This window comes from Curcuma longa, chromosome 2, assembly GCF_044706935.1.
Source record: "Curcuma longa cultivar G26 ecotype Majalengka, Jawa Barat chromosome 2, ITB_CL_G26_1.1, whole genome shotgun sequence".
Lineage (NCBI taxonomy): Eukaryota > Viridiplantae > Streptophyta > Magnoliopsida > Zingiberales > Zingiberaceae > Curcuma > Curcuma longa.
This window is the reverse complement of record NC_133862.1, coordinates 13,182,804-13,203,788: the sequence shown is the minus strand read 5'-3', so window position 1 is coordinate 13,203,788 and position 20,985 is coordinate 13,182,804. Positions and strand designations below refer to the sequence as shown.

Sequence of the window (20,985 nt, the reverse complement as noted above, 5' to 3'; positions counted from 1 at the left end):
ATTTTTATAATTTTTCTACTGAATTTCAATTAATAAAAAAATGATGAAAATAATTAGCTTAAGCAACAAAGGGGTACATCCTTATTCCCTCCTTTAAGAAACCTGGTCTTCAAATTTAATAGAATGTATATCAATTATCTTTTTTTATTTATTTAGGAAAAATGACTTATAGCACAATAACTTGATATTAATATATGGTAATAAAAATCTTTATGGTAATAAACTAATGACATAACATATAATTTATTATCAATTTAATTATGAATTTGATCATAAATTAGCACTAATCAAGTAGTTGAGACGTCTAGAAAGTTTGATCATCTACAGCCCTGATAACAATTTGATAAGTTTAATTTTAACTCTTTCAACCTGATAATTCTCAATCCTTGTGAATTACATCAATGCATATCGCCTTAGTGATCATGTCATAAGTGTTCTTGAACATTTTCTTGCAATATTGTTGACTGATCAACCTGAATTGGAATTTGTTCTTTTCAATAATGTTTATATGAAGCTAGTTAAATGCTACACAAGTATAAACCATGCATACATAAAGAGAATTTTCACAGTTGATCCCTTCAAATTCACCAAATAATTTACTAAAAGAATAATAATGAAACAAATATGAGTGCTAAACTAACTTGGATGTTGATCGTACATTACCAATATTACCAAATAAACTGAATGTTATAGGGGAACTTACATATAAGAACGTTTCAAACTATGAGTAAACATGAGTAAACAAACATATTGACATACAAGGTGTATGAGAAAGAATTTAATATTGGTTATATGTAAATATAAACATGGGATTTTGATAAATTTTTTAAAATATTAACGACGAAATTAGCGATTGAATTGAAATTTCGTCGCTCAATTTAGCGACCAAATTAAAATTTCATCGTTAATTTTAACGACTGAATTTATAATTGATCATTAATATTAATGGCAAAATCTTAAAATTGGTCGCTAATTAACGATCAAATTTCAATTCGGTCGCTACTTTTCGCGATCGAATTTGAATTAGGTCGCTAAAATTAGCAAGCGAATTCGAATTCGATCGCTGATTAGCGATCGAATTTCAATTCGGTCGCTAAATCGAATTACGATAAATTTTTTTAAAGATTTTTTATATCGACCGTTAATCGGATTTAGCGACCGATTAGTGATTAAATTTTCAATCGTTAATCGGTATTATTTTTGTAGTGAGGTTTCCATTGAAATTCGATCGCTAAAGCAAATTATGATGAACTTTTTTATGATTTTTTATATCGGTTGTTAATCGGATTTAGCGACCGATTAACGATCAAATTTTCGATCGCTAATCGGTATTATTTTTGTAGTGAGGTTTCCACTCCATCTCAGTGGAGACGACGAGCATGCCCTCCAGCGGCAGCCCGCACTCCCTGTAGCACTCGCCCGTTCCCTATCTCTTCGTCTGCCTCGGGTCGATGTCCGACGTCGTCGCCTTCGCCATCGTCCTCCTCGCCTACTCCCACAGGAAATTTGGCTCCCACCTTGATTTCGCCGCCAGAGGGGACTACGACAAAGAGAATTCCCGCTACAACACCGCCCTAGAGGACGACCGCCGCCTCGTTATCATAGCCAGTGACCGCGTGCCCACCTTCATCGTCATCCCCATTTCCCATGGCGCACTACAAAAATAATACCGATTAACAATCGAAAATTCGGTCGCTAATTGGTAACTAAATTTGATTAACGACTGAAAATTCGATCGCTAATCAATCGCTAAATTCGATTAACGATCGATATAAAAAATTGTAAAAAAATTTGTCATAATTCGAGTTAGCGATCGAATTCGAATTCAATCGCTAAAATCATGTTTGATCACTAAAACTATTGACCGAAATCATGTTCGATAGCTAATTTTAGTGATCGAATTTCAATTCAGTCGTTAATTAGCGATCAAATCTCGATTCGGTCGTTAATTAGCGACCGAATCTCGATTTTGTCGCTAAAGTTTGTTACAATTTTTCGTGTGCCGTCTAACTCTAAAATTAGTGAGCTAATATAAATTTGATTGCTATTTTAGTGACCGATATTTGATTTCTGTCGTTAATTAGCGATTGATTGTTAACTTCTGTCGTTAAATAGCGATAAATTCTTGGTGACCTCGTCAGCAGCTATCGGGAACCATTAAACGGCATGACAAGATGTCGATGGGACATCGAACGGTCGGCGCAATGAGAAATGAGAATGATCGGGACAGTGAAAGAAAACGGGGCTGGGGTTCGGCAAAGAGAGGATGATGCGGGACAGCGAAAGAAAACGGTGGCTGGAGTTCGGCAGCAAAGAGGATGATGCGGGACAGCGAAAGAAAACGGTGGTTGGAGTTCGGCGCAGAGAGAATCATGTTATAGCAATCTCAACATGAGCGACAGTCCTTATAAATAGAAAATCTCCTTTATCCCCTTGTGATGACGCCTACGACCGCAACGAAATCCGTTCCGCCTGCGGCAAATGCCTGCGAAAGTACCTAGGCGGCCCACTGTTGCCGTCATTCGCCGAAAAGCTCCAGCGCTTCGCGGCGAAGACTCATCATTGCTCCTCTCCGTCGCCCACAACAAAAATAATACCGATTAGCGACCGAATTTTCAATCGCTAATCGGTCGCTAAATCCGATCAACGACCGATTATCGATCGATAAAAAAATCATTAAAAAATTCATCTTAATTCAATTTAGCGGTCGAATTCGAATTCGACCGCTAATTAGTGATCGAATTCGTTCGATCGTTGATCGAAATCATGTTCGATCGCTAATTTTAGTGACTGAATTCCTGTTCGATCGCTAAATTAGTGACCGAAATAATGTTCAATCGCTAATTAGCAACCGAATTCAAATTCGGTCGTTAAATATAACGATCGAATTTAAGATTCTGTCATTAATATTAACGATCGATTATGAATTCCGTCGCTAAATTTAATGATCAAATTTAAATTCGGTCGCTAATTAACGATCGATTGTAAGATTCCGTCGTTAATATTACCGACCAATTATGAATTCCATTGCTAAAATTAATCACCGAATTTGAATTTAGTCTCTAAATTTAACAATGGAATTTTAAAAGATTGTTAATTCTGTCGTTAATATTTTAAAAACTTTATCAAAATCCCATGTTTATATTTACATACAATAATATTTTTAGCGACCGAACACAGATCGGTTCTATTTTAGCGACCGAAACGTAGTTCGGTCGGTAAATATTAACAACCGATTATTGATTCGGTCGTTAAGGTTCACTAAAATTCTATGTGTCATCCAACTTTAAAATTAGCTAATTCGGTCACTAAATTAGCGATCGATATGTGATCTCCGTTTCTAATTTAGCGATCGATTTTTAATTTCCGTAATTAAATTAGCGACCGAAGTTGAAATAGCAATTTAAAAATCGATAATTAGCGATTAATTTTGATTATTTTTGTAGTGATTGCCTTTCTCCTCGTCATCCACGGTGACAGCCGAAAGGGAAGGAGGAGGAAGTGGATGGGCCAGGGCTGTTGGCGGCTTTTGGAGATGGTCGGCTGCTCAGGGACTGCTACATGGCGCCGCACTTCCTATGCCGGTGACGCCCGGCTAAGCACGATGACCACCCCTGAAAGTTTGAAGGCGGAGTAGGAGGCAACGGCTCCGACGCTTACGGGCCAGGAGTCAAGACTGTCCATTTGTTGAGCTCTGTTTTAGAGATTTTATAAAGTTTTTATAAAAAAAAACTAACTAATTGAAATACGATGAATATACATGTATTTCATGATAATTTTTATTAAATCTTTTTTAAATTAAATTTAACTGACAATTTAGATTTAATAAATTGAAACCTTATGACAAAGTCAACACAGGAAACGGTAGTTTGTTAGTTAGTCCCTAAATTGATTGATATAATTTGACTGAAGACAAACTCAAATTAGACTCTAATTGACATTTTTATAATTTTTCTACTGAATTTCAATTAATAAAAAATGATGAAAATAATTAGCTTAAACAACAAAGTGGTACATCCTTATTCCCTCCTTTAAGAAACCTGGTCTTCAAATTTAATAGAATGTATATCAATTATCTTTTTTTATTTATTTAGGAAAAATGACTTATAGCACAATAACTTGATATTAATATATGGTAATAAAAATCTTTATGGTAATAAACTAATGACATAACATATAATTTATTATCAATTTAATTATAAATTTGATCATAAATTAGCACTAATCAAGTAGTTGAGACGTCTACAAAGTTTGATCATCTACAGCCCTGAGAACAATTTGATAAAAACTATTTCAACCTGATAATTCTCAATCCTTGTGAATTACATCAATGCATATCGCCTTAGTGATCATGTCATAAGTGTTCTTGAACATTTTCTTGCAATATTGTTGACTGATCAACCTGAATTGGAATTTGTTCTTTTCAATAATGTTTATATGAAGCTAGTTATTGCTTAAATGCTACACAAGTATAAACCATGCATACATAAAGAGAATTTTCACAGTTGATCCCTTCAAATTCACCAAATAATTTATTAAAAGAATAATAATGAAACAAATATGAGTGTTAAACTAACTTGGATGTTGATCGTACATTACCAATATTACCAAATAAACTGAATGTTATAAGAACGTTAAAACTCAAACATGTTGATGAGAGAATATACCACAAATTAGAAACATGAGTAAACAAACATATTTGACATACAAGGTGTGAGCAACTCTTTTGGCTGCGTGATTTGCGACGACTTAGAACTATCTCAACATGAGACAATGACTTGATCTTGGCTCAGTCTCGATAGGCAATGATGGTCGACCTTTGTAAGAGATAATAAGAGTAAAGATGACACAGTAGATCTCATTAGACTAGATTTGGCATGAGGAACAACTCCTTGAGCCGTGTGATGGGCGATGACCATTATATTGATGGTCTTGATAGAGACAACAGGTGATGGTCGATCGTTACTATTCATGAGGAAGGAGCTATATATAGACGGCAGAAGGCAGGAGAAATTATTTCTGCTTGCTTCAAGCAAAAGTCAGACTCCTAAAATGCCTACATTTTTCATTGACATCGAAGTTAGGGAAACCAAACATTGAAAAACCCGAAACTAATTTATAGAGAAACATTTTCCATTGGACAAACATATCCGAAATCACAGATCAAAAGGGAAGCATATAATATAATCTTAAAAGTATTATATCTAAATCTTTCAAATATGGAAGAGATGTGGGATATATCATAATAAGTTAATAAATGTATACAGTTAATAAATTTATATAGATATAATCAAGAACCGGGATGAATATTTATGGAAGAAAGGCCAAAGGATATAGACTTCAAAAATGAATTCGACTCGTCAATCTAATTCAAGTCGATTTGAAACATTTCGAATTAATATTGGAGGGTTTCAGATTCAAGTCAGGTTCGGATTAAGAGTTTTTTGGTTGAATTGAGTTTGGATTGACCCAACTTAACCTAAATTTATGATTTAAGGGTTTTTTTAGATTAAATTAAATTTGATTTTGAAAATTAAGATGTTTTAGCATAATGTTAATATCACAATAATAAAGTATATAAAAGTGAAGAATTATAAAAAAATAATAAAAAAGTTTTTTTCGGGTCAGTTTGGTTATTGGTCAGGTTATATAGGTTCGGATTTGGATTTTCGGATTGAGTTCAGGTTCAGATTGATATTTTTTTATAATAATTTTGTTTCAACCCTATCAAACCCGACCTGACCCATCCGAATTTGAGGCTGTAAATAAGTCAAATCGAGTCAAATTTTATAGTGTTCAAACTTGTTTGATAAGGTGGCCAAGTCAAGGCAAGTCGAGAATGAACCAAACTTTTGAAATAATTATTCAAAATTAACTTGATTTCTTGTTTATGAGTTTGAACTTGGTTCGTTTAGATGTTATTTAGCTCTCAATTTAAATTTAAGTTTATTTGATTGTTTGAAACTTTTATAATTTATTTAGTGGGTTATTAAGTTTGATAATATGAATTTATTTATTTATTTTGAATTTTTTTTTAATATATTGATAAAAAAATTTATTGATGAATATGATTTATAAATTATTTATGAATATTATTTACGAATATTATTTACGAATATTATTTATTAAGGTTGTTCATGAACATTGTTCATGAATATTAATGACCTAAAGATATGTATTTAAGTTTATTTATTTAATTTAATATGTTATTTAAATTTTATTAATTAATTAATTTATTGAATGAATATAAATAAATTTTTATTTAATTGAATATCAAATTTATTTATAAACCTTCCATTTATTGATAGTACTATCCAAATTGTGATATGAAAGGGCAGCCACGTAACTGCTGGGCTACAGCCCAGACTATCCTTGCGTATAGCCCGGACCGCCCTTTCGTGACCATCAAATAAAAAAGAGGGTGAATAATACATAGTAATGATTAAAATATAAATTGTAAAAAAGTTTGATGTTTCACTCCTTCTATAAATAATAAAACAAAATTTCTTTGGCTATGATATAGTGGAATTATTAAACATTTGCATCATTACCAAATTATTATTTTATCATTATTTTTATGATAATTTGTATTTACTAATTGTTGGCATTTATTAATGCACCCTGCAAAGGGAAAACAAATTCCTTCGTGCATTGTTGTTGATGTTGAAAATCTCTTACGTCAGAAAATTTTCTTTTAATATAGTATCATTTTACAATGTAAAGGCATTTTATTAATTAAATATTGTGATACAAAGCAAAAAAATAATAAAAAAATTTAAAAAGGCGGTGTTATCGTAAAAAGCACCCCATTTTTTTTAAAAAAATTCCATTCTATTTTGCTATTTGAAAATACTCTTTTTTAATATCACTGTAGCAACTTAGTTTAAAGTGCTATAATAGTTAATTTTGACTCAGTTAGGGCAATTTGATATAGCATATATTAATTTTAATTAAATTGGAGTAATTTTGCTCTACATTGTAATAATGTTGGCAAAAATTGTTAGTATAATATTAGAACAAGGATATTTTCGGGATAACATGATAGAATGTCCTTTTAATATTTTTTTGTAAATCGAATATATTTTTTATGATAATGCAAATAACAAGCACTTTTGATTTCCTCCTAGACCCTAAAATTCATTATTCAAATACATAGGTATAATTAGGCATATTGTGAGATTATGAATTAAATGAGTTAATGTTAACTAGATATTTGTTAGTGAACAAAGTCAATATAGATGTAGAGTGATTGAACATTTGACTTATGGGAAATCCAAATAAATCAAAATTGATTAAATAAGTGACAGATGCGGAGTTGACAAAGAAAGTCTACAAGTGTGGAGGAACTTTAAGTTAGTGAATGAGGATCAACTACTTAGCTATAAAAGTCTTAACAAAATGGTGATTGGATGTTAAGTAGTGGAAGTCTAAACAAGTCAAAAGAACTAGATGCTTGATAGCGGAAGCCCTAATAAATTAAGATTAATCAAACGCTAGATAAGTGAAAAGTTTTGATAGGTCAAGATTGATTATGAATTCATAGAAGTGAGGAGTCTTTAGACAAGAAAAGTCCTGATAAATTTAAGTAAATCATATACTTAATAAAATTGAAGTCCTAGTGAGTCAAAGTAAATTTGCACTAGACATATGAGGAAGTCCTAGAGAAATGAGATCTCTTAGCACGACAAGATTTTGGTCTTAAAGAAGCTAAAAATTGAGTACTAGTTGATTGATATAAAAGATATCAGTCAATTTATGAACTTGAAACTATGAAGTCATGGTTTAGATAGGCTTGTAGTATTAACCAGTTGACTAATGAGGTTATTCAATCAATTGGAGAAGGAGTCGACTTAGTCTAGAATTCACATGCAAAGAATATTTTTGTTCAGCTTTGTCTAAAGTGTAATTAACTGACTAGTCTATTGAATTTAGAATTAGTCAATTAGGATGGTAATACTAGTCAATTGATGTCAAACTAGGAAACCAGAAAGGAGATGCTTAGTGGATAAGGTTGCAACAATATTTGAATTTTGACAGAATAATTGATTGTTAGATGATAAGTAATTAATTGATGTGCAATAACCAATTGGAAATGGCATAGCAATCGGTTGATCAATGGCTTCTAGTCATGAACAATAACCATATAAAGGAGAGTTTCTTAAAGGTTTGGTTGCATTGATTCTTGAGGGTTCTTGGGCAAGTTTTGCTACATTCTAGAGTTTTCATAGAGCAACCTCAAGCATGAGAAAACAAACAAAGTGAAAATTTCACTTGTGCCACATTTGTTTTACTCGTATCATTTTGTTTCCTATTATACTTTTGTATTATTATATAGAAAATAAGTATTATAAGAGGGTTTTCTACCAACCAACAGATGTTGTCTGAAGAGGAGAGAAGTGTTGGAAATTTGAATGGAAACAATAAGAGGTGGTTAAAGGAGACTCTATTGTGCATGAAATTTTAGTTCCACATTAGGGGTTTCATGGACTTATTGTTAGTTTATATTGAATCACATGCATATATGTTGTGAACAAATGCTTGATGAGAGACTCTCTCTTATGTGTGGGTGCATAAAGGGGTGCAAATCTTGAGTTTAGATTGCATTGAACCAAGTTAACTTTGTGTGAGTATGACTTGTACATGCCAAATGTTAGATCAGTCGTGATAACATTTACCTAAGAAAATGAACTAATATTTTACCACATTAATACATTTTTTGCTACCTCATCCTTAATTACATAAAGGATGCATTTATGGATGTTAATGCCGTATCCGTAATCTCTCCGACAAAATGGCCGATTATGATTGGTATTTTGAGTCGGGTGAGTAAAGATAGTAAATGACAATTAACTGACCATTTAATGTTACCTAAGGAGGTCATGATCTTGAGCAAGAGTGTGCAAGCAAAAAAAAAAAAATCTTCATCCACTTTCATTCCCTCATTGTCTTTCTCTCTGTCGTGCATTTACTTAACAGATCCATCCGTGGTAGCCTTCAGATACTATCTCAGTTCACCATGACTGCTAGTGCTTGGTGAAGGTTCACGGTTTGTCATTGTATCCTAGGAAACAGATGACCCACGATAACCTCGAAGCACCGTTGGAGATGGGGTGAATCTATTTTAAGGAAACTGCGTTGAATGCAGACCTCGACTCTTTATTTTAGCTTAGACTCGGGGACTCAGACTTGGCAACTGGAACTTGGTGATTCAGCGACTTAGACTCGACGACTCAAACCTCTATTTCAGCTTGGACTCGGGGACTCAGACTTAGCCATATAAGGCAGCCTAGTCTTCTAGGTAACTCAACAACCATCCAAGCATCTCATCCTTCCTGCTTGGCAGCCAGAGATTATCAGCTCAGGTCATCTTGATAGATAAGTTGAAATTGAAATACTATAATTTTCAATTAAGTACATTCCCATAATATCTCTAGCAAAGATTGTTCAACAATCTTAAAACAGATTCATTTCTATTGAGATGACAACGAAAGTGGTTGAAGTGCAACAAACTCAACGCGTGATGGCCCCGTTTCCCCCAATTGGAAATGTTCCAATCAACCATGAGGAAAAGCGAGAGAAGTTCATTGGATTGAACTTCAAGTGGTGGCAACAAAAGATGCTCTTCTACCTGACCATGCTGAATCTGACTCAATTCTTGACTGAGAAACCTCCCAAGCCGCCTGAGAATGCGAATGTAGTGGAGACATGGACTCATTATGAGTTCTTATGTCAAAACTACATCCTTAACTGCCTTGTTGACTCGTTGTATGCTGTGTATAGCACGAAGAGAATGGCTAAGGAGTTATGGGTGTCCTTGGACTAGAAGTACAAGAAAGAGGATGCGGGGTCAAGAAGTTCATCGTGGGTCGATTCCTAAACCATAACATGGTTGACTCCAAGATGATGATCAGCCACGTCTAGGAATTTCAGATGATTCTACACAAGATTCACTCAGAAGGTATGATACTGAGTGAAACCTTTCAAGTGATCACAACCATCATTAAGAAGCCGCCTCCCGACTAGAAGGACTTAAAAAACTACCTGAAGCATAAGCGGAAGGAGAAGAACATGAAGGAACTCATTGTTAGACTTCGAATTGAGGAAGATAATAAGAGTTCAGAGAGAAAGATATTCTCCTAGGCTACTGTAAAAGCTAACGTGGTCAAGCACGATTAAAGCTTGAAATGGAAGAATCCCAAATCTTCCAAGATGGGAACCAAAATAGGCGTCAGTAAGAAGAAATTCTTTGGGAAGTGCTTCAACTGTGATCAAGCCGGTCACAAATCTTTGGAGTGCAAAAAGTTGAAGAAGAAGCAAGAGGCCAACCTAAATGAGGGACCAAAAATGAATGACCTCTATGTTGTGATCTTTGAGCTAAACTTGGTGGGTTCAAATATGTGACAATGGTGGATCGATACTAGTGTCACCAGATGTGTGCTGCAACAAGAAGCTACTCCATAATTTTGAAGAAGTCAATGGGGACAAGTTGTTCATGGGAAACTCAGCAACCTCGGATATCATGTGGCAAGGAAAAGTGGTGCTGAAGATAACCTAGGGCAAGCACCTCACTTTGAACAATATGTTTTATGTTCCAGAGGTTTGGAAGAATCTAGTGTCCGGATCACTATTGAGCAAGCATGACTTTCATATTATTTTTGAGTCAGACAGAGCTGTTCTATCTAAAAATGAAATATTTGTAGGAAAGAGTTATGTAATTGATGGGTTGTTCAAACTCAGTGTAATGACTATTTGGTCTAAGATTAATAAAACTGAAAGCTTTTCTACTTATATGTTTAAGTCTTCGTGTTTGTGGCATGGTAGATTAGGACATATTAACTATGATATGTTGCGTAGATTAATTACCATACAAAGCATATTTACATTCCACCTTAACCAGAAACACAAGTTCAAGACTTGTGTTGAAGCGAAAATGACAAGGTCATTTCAACACGTTGAAAGAAGCAATGAGCCACTTAGCTTGATCCACATCGATGTGTGTGACCTTAAGGGTACACCAACACATGGACATGGTGAGAATAAGTATTTCATCACTTTTATTTTGTTGATGATAACATAAAATATTGTTTTATGTATCTTCTCAAAAGTAAAGATGAAGTTATAAAGAAATTTGTTCTCTATAAGATTAAGGTTGAAAACTAATTTAATGAAAAGATTAAGCTGGTTCAAAGTGATTAAGATGATGAATATGTATCACTGTTCACTAAGTTGTGTGTTGAACATGGTATCAGATATGAAACAATAACTTCCTATACTTCTCAGCAAATTGGTGTTGTTGGGAAAAAAAATTGTACTCTGAAAGAAATGACGAATGCTTTTCTATTAAGCTCTGGATTATTAGAGCACATGTGGGGGGGGGGGGGGGGAGCTGTGTTAACAATTAATTACCTTTTGAATAAGGTGTCCCGAAAGAAAATAAATAAAAGCTCTTATGAGTTGTTAAAAGGTAAACAACTATCCTACAAATACTTGCGAGTGGAGGAGGGGGGGGCGTCTAGCCAAAGTGTTACCTTATCCAAAAAAGGATCAACATAGGATTAAAAATTATTGATTGAATATTTATTAGATATGTACATAACAACAGTCTATAAGTTCCTTGTATATGAATTTCGTCCCCGGGGCCATGGTGCCGCGGTAGGATATCTAGGTTGTCACCCAGGCACTCGCGGTTCGATCCCTAGCTACGGTGTATTTGTAAGAATTTTTCTCCAAATGGGGATCACAATCAAAGGATACTGGGCATCTGGGTTGGTCGTTATGTGCGCTTCCCGATTTACCCTGGTGGCCGGGGGGAAACTTCCGTGGGACTAGGCCGGTCACCCCCAGAGATTGAGTCAATGCGACTAACTGGGATTATCATTTTTTTTTCTTGTGTATGAATTTCAAATATCAAAGATACATAAGAACTCAATTATTGAATTGAGAAATGCCTCGCTCTTCGAACATATGTCTTTCCGTAAGACTCGAGAGGATGCTAACTCCTCGAAACGGGCATATGATGTTGGTGCAATCTTGCCCCAAGTATCAGTCGATTTTAATGTTTGACTAAATGAGTTTAAGTTAGACAATGTTGGTAATTTAACATGTGTGATTTGAGTAAATAGGAAAGTCCAGGTTTGAAGTCTTGGCAATTGGTGAAGTCCCGGAGGCGCGACCTGTTGGCAAATGGTGAAGTCCCGGAGGCGCGGCCTCTTGGCAAATGGTGAAGTCCCAGAAGCGCGAGCTCTTGGCAAACGGTGAAGTCCCGAAGGTGATGCCTCTTGGTAAAAGGAAGACTTAGCGTGACAAAGCTGAGGAAAACATCTCAAGCAAGTGCAAGGATGAGGAGTTGTGAGCTTGAAAGCATCCAAGGAAGGCACGAGGCTTATAGAAGATGTTTGAAGGCGTGAGTCAAGGCTAATGGATGACGAAGGAAACTAAAAGGTGGGGTTTCAGCTTCATCAGTCGACTGGTGTCTTGATTCAAAACACATAGAAAGATCAGTTGAGTGAAAAAGCAGAGACCAATCGACTGGTTGAGTCATTAGTCGACTGATATTTGAACGTTGGGGCTGATAGCTGGAGAATTAATGCAATAAACAGTAGTCGTTGGAGCTCACCAGTCGACTGATCATGAGACAGTCAACTGGTGTCGAGAAAATATAAAAAAGACAGATTCGAGACAGAAAAGAAGGGTTCACTTTCTCATTGTTGTAAGCTCCGTAAATCTCTTATACTCTTCCTCTAATACATATGAAACACAAGAGGAAGAAGAATATGATGAACCAGTTGAGGTTGAGCTCAGATGAAGTAAAAGAGCTCCAATGAAAAAATCTTTCGGAATAGATTTTATTAATTTCATGTTGGAAAGTGATCCCCAAAGTTACTGAAAAGCAGTAAACTTTTCTCAAGGATCTCAATGGAAAGAAACAATTGCATCTGAGATTGACTCTATCTTGCAAAATCACACTTGAAAACTTATGGATCTTCCTCAGGAAAGTAAACCACTATGGTACAAGTGAATTTCAAAAAAAGATGAAATCAGATAACACGATCGATAAGTACAAGACCAGATTGATAATTAAGAGTTACCAACCAATAAGAAGACCTTGATTACTTTGATACGTATTCTCCGGTATCGAGAATAACTTCCATTAGAGTGTTGTTGACGATTTTCGCTCTATGAAATTTGGAAATACATCAGATGTAAAGACAACTTTTCTAAACGGAGATTTAGAATAGGAAATCTACATGGAGCAACCTGAAGGGTTTTCTGTGGCAGAAAAATAAAAATTGTAGATTAGTGAAGTCATTATACGACTTGAAACTAGCATCAAAGCAATGACATGAGAAATTTGATAATGTCACGAAGGAAAGTTGATTTAAAATCAATGAATATGATAAATGTGTCTATATGAATGTCACAGAAAACGACTATGTAGATGACATACTTATCATTGGGAGTAATGATAAAATAATCAGATCCACTAAAGATATATTGAACTTAAGATTAGACATGAAAAACATAGGCCCAGCAGATGTGATTCTACGAATTAAAATTCTTAGAACATCAAAAGGACTTGTTTTGAGTCAGTCCCATCAACTGATGTTAATGGCGTATATGCATAACCTTTAGGATGAAACGATCGACTAAAAGAGGAGGCCATGATCTTGCGCAAGGTGGGTGCAAGTAAATTATCTCCATCCACCTTATTCCCCCAAATTCTTTCTGTCATTCATCTTTCGCTCGACAGACTACCCGCGATAGCATTCGGGTGTAATCTCAGTTCGTCGCGACCGACTTGTGCTTGGTGGTGATCACGATTCATCGTTGTATCTTGGGAAACATATGTTCGTCATGACCTCTAAAGTACTACCGGAGGGGACAAATTTATTTTAAGGAATCTACGTTGGACGCGAGCCTCGGCACTCAAAAACCCACTCAAGAATACTTTCTCGAGCACTTAGACTCCATGCCCAAGCACTTGGCACTCGAATGATACTCAACAGTCGAGCGACATCTCTCCCGACTCGGAGTTCTACTCGAACGATAACATAAGTTTGGCGAAGTTCTCTCCCGGCAACAGTCCACTTGGTTGATTCAGCGTTTGAGCGATTCAGCACTCAACAGTTCAGCCGACTCTGCTATCAACAATTCAAATCTCAACCGACTCAGGCGACGACAGACAGTATCCCTCTTGGGAAGCATTAGGTTGCCAGACCTCATGCCACTCCAAGAGGACATCCCACTCGGACTCGGACTCGCGCTCACCTAAATAACCAAATAACACAGAACTTAGCAGTACGAGATTATCAGCTCTCACAGATACGTCTGAAATTAATTTGTAATTCATATTATTCTTCTTGATCTCCGACAACAAGACAACAAGATTGTCTAACACCTCCTTTCCCCTCTTCCTTGTAGGAGCCACGAGAGCACAAATGCCTCCACCCTAATCAACTTCTATGAGTTATTTTACTGGGGTACTTTGAGCCTATTCCATTGCCGAAGCTTGTCATGCAGGCGTCTTGATGAAAGAGGATGATGCTTTCCCTCAAAGCAGATAAATCTCAATCCTGTAAAGAAGGTAGCCGATCAGCATATTTGCCAAATGATGGCATCTATAGTGCTATCCAATACCGAGATTTCAGGCACAGAACCATATTGCGACAGAATTTTTTTATAAAGTAGAAACAGAACAGAGAGTTTATTCTGTGAATGCATACAAAAAGGATTTCACCCGACATTAAAGATATGTCCGGGGAAAAAAAAAACATGCAGATAACCTCTGAAAACTGATCGAGCCTATCGAAAGTTCATGAGACACAAACATTAGTCTGGCAGAGAAGAGCCCAGGACACAGACATCACTACTTGCACTCTGTGATTGTAGGTAAGAGAAACAACCAACAAAATGTACCACGGTGAATACGGAAGTGCTACCTGAAGCTGGTGCCGATGAATTGAAGAACCAATTGGCCTAACTCTGATCCTTCAGTCTGGATTTCCATGAGTCTCAAAACAAAGCATGGCCTCGTTGCAAACTACGGGATGACAGATCGAGAGCCTCAGCGCGGCTACGCCCAATACGAAGGAATATCTCCATGATCTGGCGCTCCAATGTGTCAAGTCCTTGCTTCAAGACCTCGCATACTCGAGACAACTCCAGTGCTCCCTGTTTCAGCTCTTTCTCCTTCTCCTCCGACATGGGAAACTGGATGTTGTCGATTGTCGAAATCAGATGGTGTGTGCAACTATGGATTTGTCGAAGCTCTTTCAGAAGCCCGGGCGAGTTCCTGCGGTCCTTCTTCTTCGACTCCTCCGCGACCCGCTGGTGAAGAGACATGATAGGCGCCGCCCAAGGGAAGGCCCGCGGGATGAAAATTTGGGCCTGGAGGGCGCGGTCCTGGCCGCGTAATGCAACCATAAGAGAGCGCATCGCGAACAGAAGCACCGCGCTCATCGTGTATATGGGCACCGCGAGCCCAGCGGTGCTGTCGATCTCGTGATCGCGAGGTGCGACCACATTACTCCCCATTGCCTGCAGTTGCCTCGATGCTGACCAGGAACGAGACACGGAAGAGGAAATTGAGCGCAACTGCAACATGCGGCGGTTGCTACTGGATGAAAAGAACGAGCCGGCGCTGGCACTATAGCCGAAGAAGCGGTTACGGGAGGAGTGACCACAGTCCTTGTCGTCAAGCATGACCTCGAGTTCACCAAGCGCCTTTCGGGCGCGCCGAGCCTGCCCCTCGCCAAGTCTCCGCTGGGAGGAGGAGGAGGAGGAGGATGCGGCGGCCGCGGGGCTGAGCGCGGCGACTACGATCTCGACGTGGGCGCGGCAACGTCGCAGATGATCTATGCCGTCTCGGGCAGCGTTACAGATGTCGAGGGCCTTGACGGCGCGGTCGGAGAAGTCGGCGATGAAGCGATCGAGGGGCGGGCGGACAACGAGCGGCACGCGATCGAGGAGGACTGCGCGGAACTCCTCGTGGCAAATGAGGAAGCCGTGAAGGAGCTTGCAGACCCAGGAGATCGAAAGGAAGCCATCCGCGTCTGCCACGGCGAGGTCTTGCAAGTACTCGGCCACGCAGCCGTGGAGGCGGAGCAGAAGGGCATGTTGGTCCGCAGCCATGTGGTCGTCGATCGCGTGAACCTGGTCACGTCGGAGGTTGAGGAGGGAGGGAAAGGGAACGGAGGCGGCGCAGGGGAAGCCCTGGTGGTCCTGCGCAGGCATTGTCGAGCGGATCGAAGGGACGGAGCCCTGAGGAGGCGACGATGAGAGGGGGCGGTCTTTTATGGTGCGCACGCCACGCCGGAAGTGTCCTTTTCGAGTTTAAATGGTAAAGTAAAAAAAAGAGAAAAAAAAGAGAAAGGAACCAGAGATTTGCAGTTGTGGGTATTCGAGCCACTCTTTTAAACGAGACCCCGTCTATGGAACCGCGGAGAGAGAGTGCGAAAGCGGAGCTCCATGCGGACGCGGACGGAACGCGAACGGGACACGGCCGCGTCCGCGTAGCAGCAGCGACGGCTTCTTTCTTTCCTTTTTTGCATCGAGATTCGTGGACGCGCGAGAAGCGGACGGAGATGGCGTGGCTTCGATCGATCAATTTCGATGAGGGTGGGGTCCTATGGCAGGGTGGGGGCGAGGAGGAATGCCTTCCAGTTATTGGACGAGATATTTTTACTGTTCCGGGCCTCGAGCCGAGTGGATGTGCCCGATCGTGGAGGGCGCCTATGGAAATGAGTAGCCTAACGCGGCCCCGTGGAATTTTGAATGGGTCCAAAATCGGGTAGGTAGACGAAGTCATTAGTCAAACGTCGTATGTGATTGAGTGCTGGTTGCGTGTGCTGTTGTGGAGCCCACCGCCAGTGCATGAGGATGCATGAGGATTCTACGATGCATATCATTGTTTATTTAGTTGTTTGGCACCTTCAAAGTAGGACTAGATTGTATCCATGTATTTAAATTTAAAAGAAACTCATTCTTCTTTTTCGGTAAAAAATAGAATATATCATCTCAATAGTATGACATGATCAATCACATAATCATCTATGAAGAAATAAATTAAAAAATTATAGTTGACTATTACGACATGAGCGAAAGTCAGATATTATTCTAACTGGGCTTTAGCCCGAGGGCTCAAAAGTGTTAAAGAGAAATTATAGTTTAAATTTATTATAGATAAAATAAAAAAATTATGTGAAAAATGAAGATAGCTCGAGGGCTTTCGATCAGCTCGGGATTAACTCGGAGGCTATAAAATTCCTGGGTCCACCATTGCAGGAGGACATTACCTCGACTTCGGTGAGATTCGACTTTTGCCCACTTCAACAAGTCTGCTCTATCGTAACCAACTCAACTATACCTCGAGGGCGAAAATAAACTCACCATAGATACGATGCAATAGGGCAATAATATAGCATAATCAAGTATTCATACATAGATTTAAAATTATGATGTACAAGATTAATTTTTTTCAATCGAAAAATAATTTTAGAATATTAATTATGGAGCGATATATTATTCATACTTCTCAATTTACCCCGATGATTAATAAAAAATTTTTATAGAATCAAATCAATCACCTCCAGAATTAATCAATTTGAAATACTAAATACTTATATTATAAAAAACATTAAAGAAACTCAAAAATAATTATATAGTAATTTTGGAAAAAAAATATTATATGATAATTTTTATTTTTAAAATTTTTTATTTTTTGTTGGTACTAGTTAATCAAATTAATCCTAAGAATGATTGGTTCAACTCATAAAAATTTTTCGACTACCAAGATATATAAATCAAGAAGCACTCACATGATAATTTTTCTCTTTAAAAATAATTATCATATAATAATTTTAATTAAAATTATAAAAAAAATACTAAATAATTATTTTCTTCTTGAATTTTGAGTAGATATTTTAAAGTGACTAAACTACACAAAAATGACCATAGGATATTTTATCCAAAACTATCGAACTATTTTTTAAAATTTTAAATTAAAAAAATAGATTTACTCATCCTTTTAAAAGAACCAAAAGACTAACAAATTGTCATGTATAAACTATTATATAGTCATTTTCTTAAATTTTAAAATTGAATAAAGAGATGATGTATTGTATGAGATCATTAGATTTCAATTATGCTTTCAAAGTGACTAAATAATTCAACTACCATGTAGCTAAAAAATATTACATGATCATACATGAGACCAAACCCTAATACATAGTCATTTTTTCCTTAAATTTTTTCTTTCGAGATCAATTTAACCTCAAGCAAATCTATTAAATATCCTCTACAACCTAGAATGTAAATCCCCTAGATAAGTTAGCATTAGTGAAGTTGCCCTAACGACAATCATGTTCTAAGGGAATCTCTATACAAGGTAATTGATAGTGGTTCCTCCCTTTGCAATTAGTGAAAATCATAGTGTTTTGTTGTTTAATCAACACATTTAAGTTAGAAACTATGATTTAACAAAGTATTTCTTTAGAATGAAAACCCCCTAGATAAGTTACCTAGAGCTGTATATTCTTTTTATATCTTGTAAATTTCTTATGTTATCGATCTGAGTCCTCAGAGATTGATCTTTGGGACTCGACTAATGATATGGTTAAGTAATTAGTTTAACTAGAAGGGGTTTTCCTAGTCATTTTTTTGTTAATGGATTAGACTAATCTTAAAAGTCCGACTACCTTTTCGAACCGACTAATAAATCTAAAAAAGATGACCGATTCGGTCTCACAAAAATTTTTACGCTAATTAAATCATCAGAATAAATCTTGCAGTGAAGCACAAATAAGCATATCGCTCTTATTAATAAAAATCAAACAATATTGTTCTATAATTATCTTTTTATTGAAAGAAATTAATCTGTAATACATCGTAATTAAAAATCGATTGATATTAGATTAATAATTACAAAAGTGTCTTGCATTATTGTGTTATAGATTTAATGCAAGTGATAGCAATTAATTCTTAAACTTGAAATTAATAATAAAAATCAAACAAGATGGATAAATGATATTACTTTTTTTTAATGATGTAAGAAATATTAAGAATTCAACAAATTCCCAGCGTATATGAAATTTCAAAATTCTCAAAAAGTGTATCATGTTTAATTATAATTTTACTCTTATACATGCATGCAATCTCTCAAATGGTGCCACGGTAGACACATCTAATTATAATTTTACTTGCACACAAGTTCTGTGCGCTTCTCTTTACCCTTCTCTTCTAGGCATACATGCAACTTTTTTTTTTTTTTTTTCTCTTATGCATGCATGTATTCTCTTAAATTAAATTAAACTAATTTAAACACCATTTAAATTTTAATAAATAATCCTATAAATTTATTTATTTTTAATTTTAATTTTAAAACTTTAATAAAAAATTAAAAATATATAAAAAGAAGGTTAATAAAATATTTTTATTTTATTTTTAATATCTAATTATAAAAGAATAAAAAATAAAAATAAATTTAATAACAAGAGTTAATTTTATTAATAAAAATAATAAATAAATAAAAATAAAAAATTACTTTGGTGTTGGTTAAAAAACAACACCATTGCTTAAATATAACATTGCTCTAATACAATATTGTTGGTTTCTGAAGATCAACACTAAAATGATGCTGATTTTAAAAAACTAGCTCCACAATGTTTTGAAAGTTTTAAATCATTTTGAGTATTATTGGAAGGACATTAAAATAGTAAAAGAGGATTTATTTAAATTAGGTTCACCTAATAAACTCACAGAATTAGAATGAGTCCAATTGGATCTCTCGCTCTCTAGGTCCATCAATGAGTTTTGACCGAACTCATTGATGGACTTAGATGACTTGGATTTTTAAAATTTTACAATGAGATAAAAGTATGGAGTGTGTAAACAGTAAATATGGTGAGAAATCCTGATCTAGAGTCTCCTACACGAAATTATAAGCCTATGTCAATTTGCACAAAGTTTGAAAACTTTATAAACCTTTTGAGTACTAATGTTGAAAATTTTTACGATGATAACAGATAACACATTTGGACTTCTGGGCACTGAAAAACTTACATGAGTTGGAATAAGCTTGATCAAAACTCTCTATATAAGTCTATTAATGAATTTTGACTAAAATCCATTAATGAACCTAGATGACTTGAATTTCTAAAATTTTATAATGAAATAGAAGTGTAAAGTGTGTAAAAGATAGATATGGTGAGAAATCCTAGTTCTGAATCTCCTACATAAAGTTATAGTCCCGTGTCAATTGACACAAAGTCTGAAACTTTCTAAATCATTTGAGTAATTTTGGGAATCCTTTATGATAATAATCGAGGACACCCTTGGACTCCCAAACATTGCAAAAACCTACAAGAGTTGGAATGAGTTCAATAAGAGCTCTCTATGTTATCAATGGGTTTTGATTGAAACTCATTGATTAACCTATGGTATTTAGATTTCTAAAATTTTTCCATGAGATGAGAAAAGTTAGCCTGTAGAAAGTATATGATATCTAATATTGGTCCTAATATACGTAGACGAAGTTATAATCGCATACCAACTAGCATAGATTGTGGTGTTGGTTTCTGAAGACTAGCACCACAGTGTGTGATCAGAACCAACATTGTGGTGCTGGTTTTTGAAGACCAACACCACTTTGGTACTGATCTTCAAAAACCTAGCATCACAACTTTGCTAGTTGGCATGCGCATAACTTTGTCTACGTATATTAGAACCATGATTTGACACCATATATACTTCTATACACTAACATCTCCCATCACATGATAAAATTTCAGAAATCCAAATATCCTAGGTTCATTAATGAGTTTCGAATCAAAATTCATTGATAGATCTAGAGAGCTCTGATCAAAATCATTCCAACTCTTGTAGGTTTCTACAATGCCCGTAAAGTCCCGGAAGGGTGCCCTCCGGTATCATCGTAAAGGATTCCCAATATTGCTCAAAAAGTTTAGAAAGTTTTAAACTTTGTGTCAA

At 36.1% G+C, this 20,985-nt stretch overlaps 1 protein-coding gene across 1 annotated transcript; it reads right to left on the bottom strand.

The window, feature by feature from the left end:
• Nucleotides 1-14,323: 14,323 nt before the first annotated feature.
• On the bottom strand, nucleotides 14,324-16,373 carry LOC141822193 (protein BYPASS1-LIKE-like). Its single transcript, XM_074709628.1, has 2 exons — nucleotides 14,940-16,373; nucleotides 14,324-14,573 (listed from the first exon to the last, which is right to left on the bottom strand). The coding sequence occupies exon 1, from the start codon at nucleotides 16,231-16,233 to the stop codon at nucleotides 15,013-15,015; it is 1,221 nt and encodes a 406-aa protein (XP_074565729.1). The 5' UTR covers nucleotides 16,234-16,373; the 3' UTR covers nucleotides 14,324-14,573; nucleotides 14,940-15,012.
• Nucleotides 16,374-20,985: the final 4,612 nt, after the last annotated feature.